At 42.8% G+C, this 6,258-nt stretch overlaps 1 protein-coding gene across 1 annotated transcript; it reads left to right on the plus strand.

The window, feature by feature from the left end:
* Positions 1–3,882: 3,882 nt before the first annotated feature.
* Positions 3,883–4,830, plus strand: LOC311620242 (aquaporin-9-like; the record flags this gene model as incomplete). The annotated part of the gene is given in 3 exon segments (XM_084879502.1): positions 3,883–3,886; positions 3,962–4,587; positions 4,591–4,830. Coding segments are annotated over 3 exon segments (870 nt in total).
* Between the last annotated feature and the right edge of the window lie 1,428 nt (positions 4,831–6,258).

The raw sequence follows: 6,258 nt of genomic DNA on the forward strand, positions 1-6,258 counted from the left end.
AAAATTTGTAATAATAGTAGCATTAGAAGGAGGAGGAGGAAGAAGGTGAGGAGGAGGAGGAGGAGGAGGAGGAGGAGGAGGAGGAGGAAGAGGAGGAGGAGGAGGAGGAGGAGGAGGGCTTAACAAATGCCAAATACACAGACCTACACTCTGGCATTTACTCTATGAGGTAGATGCCATTATTGTCCCCTACTCTATGAGGTAGATACCGCTCACTAAGAAAGAAACTGAGATTTGGGGGAGGCTACATAACTCACATAGCCAGAAACAACTATCAGACCAGAACTTGAACCCAATCTACCTTGTGCTACCAACAGCTGAATTTTTTGCTAAGCACTTTTTCTGTGTTCTCATGTCCTCAGGCCCAGCCTATGGAGTCGGTATTATCAGTCCCATTATGCAGATGAAGAAATGAGGCTTAACCACAAAGATTAACCTTATCAAAGGTGATCCTTAAATTTTACACACACATCACAAGTTTTGGCATCCTCTTAAATCTATTGGTTTTAGGAGTCAGAAGCATATGCTATATTTGCACATTCTAGTTTGTGTATTACTGAAGGTTGCTCCTGTTTCCGTGTGTATGAACTTTTCACACTCAACTGCTTTGATTTTCATTTGTGGGCTTCATTGGTTTGTATTGGTTACACTGAAGCCTAGGCTATTGCAAGGAGCCTTTTCACTGTCTTCACCATTGGGTACTGTGAAGGCCCAGTATGTAATCACCAAAGTTGGGTACTCCACAGAAAGCATTGCTAAAAGGACCTCTTTCATATAAAGCATCACCATTTGGTCCTAATCCATTGACACTGAGACAAAGTAGTCAATCAAACAAATTTCATTGCATCCCAACAGTGTACCTAGTATTGCACTAGCCACTGGGAACACAATAAGAACAAAGGGAGCAGGTGACTAACCTCAAAGAGCTTACAGTTTAGTGGGAAGACAGACGTTATGCAACTAATTCTACAGAATAAAGAGGTAATATGCAAATTGACCATCATGCCCTCGTACAAGATGACCTCCCCCATGTGGTCACAAGATGGCCAACAGGGGAAGGCAGTTGTGGGTGATCAGGTCAGCAGGGGAGGGCAATTAGAGGTGACCAGGCTGGCAGGGAAGCAGTTAGGCATCAATTAGACTGTCAGAGAAGTAGTTAGGGGGTGATCAGACTAGCAGGCAGACGCAGTTAAGAGCAATCAGGCAGGCAGGTAGGTGAGAGGTTGGGGGCCAGCAGTCCTGGATTGAGAGAAGGATGTCCAACTGCCTGGAGGATCAGGCCTAAAACAGCAGTCAGACATCCCCCAAGGGGTCCCAGATTGGAGATGGTGCAGGCTTGGGGAAGGGACAACTCGCCCCCTTCCCCCCCTGCCCCCGCAGTGCATTTCGTACACCAGGCCTCTAGTCCTATATAATAAAAGCCTAATATGCTAAGTGTCCAGTCAGCCAGTTTGCCATTCAACCAATCAGAGCATAATTTGCTAATGATATGCTAAGGCTACTCAACCGCTCACTATGACATGCACTGACCACCCAGGGAAGACACTCCAACTGGTAGGTTAGCTTGCTGCTGAGGTCCAGCTGATCAGGACTGAGCAAGATGGGCTGAACACACCCTGGAGCCCTCCTGTGGTCCCTCCCCAGCTGGCTAGCCTCCAGCATTCCTCCCTGGTCCCTACACCCTCATACAATTCGGGACCCCTCAGGGGACGTTGGAGAGCCTGCTTTGGCCCGATCCCACAGGCCAGGCCTCTAGTTATTAATAATTCACCAATTGCAAGTGTCCACAGAACTGCAAAGATGTACAGGGTGTTTTGGGGGTTATTAAAAAGATGCCTAACTCAGTCTGGAGGGTTAACTTTCCTAAAAATATGTTGTTTAAGCTGAACAAAGAGAAGGGGGGAAGCATTCTGGGCAAGGCAAACAGCATGTGCAAAAGCACTGAGGCAGGAAAGAACATGGAACTAAATTTACGACTAACAGATCACTCTTACCCTTTGGCTCTCAATAGTCCAGAAAAATAGTTATCACTATTTACCATCTGGGTCTGATGGACTCATTTCATGTTTCAGTACATTAGCACAGAGACAAACCAGTCAAACAAATTTTATGTTTTATTTTTTAATAGCTTATTGATTTTTCAAGAGAGAGGAAGAAAGAGGGGGAGAGAAACACCAATGTGATAGTGCAACATGGATAGGGGCTAGAGCCCGCAACCCCGCCATGTGCCCTTGACCAGGAATCAAGCCTGCAATCTCCCAGTGCATGAGATGATGCCCAACCAGCTGAGCCACACCACCCAGGGCTATGTTTTTATGAGTTAAAGTCATTTTACAAATAATTTACAGAAGTAGGAATAAAGGGATACTATATTCATTATCTATTGCTACATATCAAATTACTCCAAAAACGTAAAACAACAAACATTATCTCACCGTTTCTATGGATCAGGAATCTAGGAATAGCTTAGTTGGGTGGTTCTGGCTCAGGGTCTCTCATGAGGCTGCAATCAGGGCCAGCTTCATAGGCGTGCAACCTATGTAGTCACAAAAAGTCTCACATTTGGCTTAATCGTCTGCTGCTGGTGTCTTGAAACTTTTAATAATTTTTTAACAAGGACCCCCAACTCATTTTTGTTTTCCTCTGGACCCCATAATTTTTTAAATGTATTTTTATTGATTTAAAAGAGGAAGGGAAAGGCAGAAAGAGATAGAAAATCAATGATGAGAGAGAATCATTGATCAGCTGCCTTTCGCATGCCCCCAACTGAAGATTGTGCCAGCAACCCAGGCAAGTGCCCTTGACTGGAATCAAACCCAATCAAACCCTTCAGTCTGCAGGCAGACACTCTATCCACTGAGCCAGACCAGCTAGGGTGACCCCATAATTTATGTACCCAGTTCTAGTTGCAGTCAACCTATCAGCAAAGGGTTACCATTATCTATGGCTAGAAGATCCACTTCCAATCTCAGCCATGTGGTTGTTAGCAGGCCTTAATTCCTCACTGGCTATTGGCTGGATGCTTTCATTCTTCACGGGTCCTCGAAATAGGATAGCTGGCTTCCACCCAGAGCAAGTGATCAATGAAAGAGCCCAAGATGGAAGCCAATCTTTCATAACTTAATCTCAAGAGTGACATACCATCACTTCTGCCATATTCTATCAATCACACAGACCAACCCTGGAACAATGTTGAAGGGGAATGCATATGGGTGTGAATACCAGAAGGCAGGGACCAGTGGAAGCCACCTTGGAGGCCAACTAGCACACACAGTGAAAAACAACTTTGTTAGAAATATTAATAAGAATTTAAATATATCCCAGCCAGTGTGGCTAAGTGGTTGAGCATCAACCCATGAACCAAGAGGTCACCAGTTCAATTTCCAGTCAGGGCACATGCCCAGGTTGCAGGCTGGATCTCCAGTATGAGGCGTGCAGGAGGCAGTTAGTCAATGATGCTTCTCTCCCATCGATGTTTCTATCTCTCTATCCCTCTCCCTTCCTCTCTAAAAATCAATAAAAATATATTTTTTTAAATTTAAATATAATAAACTCAAAATTTTATTCTATATTTTTCTTGTTTTGTATGGCCATCATCTTGGTTCCATAATTACAAAACATTTTCATTTTCAGATTGATAAAAATAATTTAATATCTTCAATCCATTTCATGTTTTTATTTCCACATCATCTACTTCCTCTTTGAATACACACCTGCCTTTGACATTTGACTATCACAAACCACTTCAAGTAAATGTTGGTGCACAAAAATCTAAATGATCACATTTGTTTTTGTTCTACATTTTATCGAGGCAGCAGTGGGAACAGCTGTTCTTCAAGTTTCACCCTGCATTCCAAGGACAGCAAGACAAAAGATGCCGACATGTGTGAGTGAAGTAGGGAGCAGACAAAGCAGGCACTAGTGGAAAGAGTAGTCCTTGGAGAAGCCACAGTGCCATCAGATAAGGAACAGAGGAGGAATCACATCAGGCAGAGACTGATGTTGAAGAGCCGTTTGGCTAAAGAAATACTCTCTGAGTTCTTGGGCACGTGTATACTGACCTTTCTCGGATGTGGCTCTGTTGCCCAATCTGTCCTCAGCCGAGGAGCTTTTGGAGGAACCCTCGCTGTGAATGTTGGCTTTTCAGTAGCAGTCGGAATGGCCATTTGTGTGTCTGGGGGGGTGTCTGGTGGCCACATCAATCCTGCTGTGTCTTTTGCAATGTGTGTCTTTGGGCGGATGAAATGGTACAAATTTCCTTTTTATGTGGAAGCCCAGTTCTTTGGAGCTTTCATAGGGTCTGCAATCCTCTTTGGTGTTTACTATGATGCATTTATGTCCTTTTCTGATGGAAAACTGTATGTAGTGGGAGAAAATGCAACAGCACAGATTTTTGCAACATACCCAGCTCCGTATCTGTCTCTGGCAAATGGATTTGCAGACCAAGTAGTGTCCACCATGTTCCTCCTCATGGTTATCTTTGCTATCTTTGACTCCAGGAACTGGAGCGTCCGCAGAGTCCTAGAGCCTGTTGTCGTCACTCTCCTGATTTTGGTCCTTACTTCCTCTATGGAACTGAACTGTGGCTGAGACATGAATCCAGCTCGAGACCTGAGTCCCAGGCTTTTCACTGCTTTGGCAGGATGGGGGTTTGATGTCTTCCGAGCTGGGAATTACTTCTGGTGGATTCCTGTTGTGGGCCCTATGGTTGGTGCTGTCACTGGAGGCCTCATCTATATTCTTTTCATTGAAATCCACCACCCAGCCTCAGCCTTCGAGGTAGAACCACCAAGGACAAACGAAAAACATGAGTTTAGTGTAGTAATGTAGCGGCATGTTTAGTTCCAAGTTTACAATTGGCTGAGCTGATGTTCTCTTCAGGAAAGATGGCATCCAGGTGTCTATGTATTCATAAGACTGGGGTAGATCTGCCCAGTTTTCTCTGCTAGCTATTTGTGACACTTGACTGAAAAAGCATCTGAATAAAGTTTTGAAAACACTGACCTCTTCTCTACCAGTTCCCCCTGCCTTCAAAGTAGCATGGATGTCTCGTGCAATAGCCTTCTCTCCGCCCTGATAATTTCATTCTTTCACGTGAGGTTTTTTGGGGTTTTTTTGTTTTGGTTTGTTTTTGCTGAGTGAGCACTAATAAATTGAAACTTTGACCTTGGACTTATTTGGATGGTCTCAACTGCATTATCTGCATGAAATAGCATTGCCAAAGCCTTATTTCAAACCCATCGGAGTTACATTCTGAATATTATTATTAAGAAGAAGGAAAGAAGGAGAAAGGGAGAGGAGAAGGAGGAGAAAGAGAAGAAAGAGAAGGAGGAGGAGGAGAAGGATAAGGATGCTGGAAAGTCGGCCAAGAAAGACAAGGACCTAGTGAACAAATTTGGGGGCATGACCAAAAAAGAGACATAGTCCAAGGACAAAGTTCAGGACAAGCTCCATAACCTAGTTTTGTTTGATAAATCCATGTAGGACAAACTCTGTAAGGAAGCTCCCACTATAGGTTTATTCTAATTCCAGCTGTCGTCTCTGAGAGACTGACGACTCCAGTTCCTTGGCCAATGGAGCCCCTATAGGAGCTCTTTGGGAAGGAACTTATTAAATTTGTTTCAAAGCATAGAGCTCAAGTAATTTACACCAGAAACACCAAAAGTGGGGGTACCCCAGCTTCTGGTGAAGATGCAGGAACAACAGCTATACATTTTGAGAAATAAAACTTTATTAAATTTTAAAAATCTAAAAGATTAAAGAATATTGTCACATGTCATAGGAAAACAGGAAGGCTTAGGCTCTTGTCATAAAATATTGTATAATTAAGTCCATCTGGTTGAGTAACTGCATGAAAATACCATATTTCCTCTTTTTCCTTAAAAACATATTTTTAATTCATTGAAAATCATCTAGGATATCATTATTTAAAGATTCATAGGCTAAGATTTCTTTTACACAATTTCACCACCATCATTTGCTTATATTCTGGAGTGCTACATTAATCTTCTGACTTATGTAATACTGTAATTATGAAAAGTCATCCTCTACCTCTCTTTACCAGTATAGGGAGAAAAGGGAAAATTCGGCCTTTTCAGTTGTACCAAATAAAACTAAAAGCAGACCACAAAGATGATGTTTCCAGTTTTCTTTTATATCTTCTTGACAAATGATATAATATTTTAGGCAATGAATTAAGAAAACTGGAGGATGATAAAATACTGATGATTTACTATTCTATTGCCTCATCCTTCTTGG

This window comes from Pipistrellus hanaki, assembly GCF_964339955.1.
Source record: "Pipistrellus hanaki genome assembly, chromosome: 1".
Lineage (NCBI taxonomy): Eukaryota > Metazoa > Chordata > Mammalia > Chiroptera > Vespertilionidae > Pipistrellus > Pipistrellus hanaki.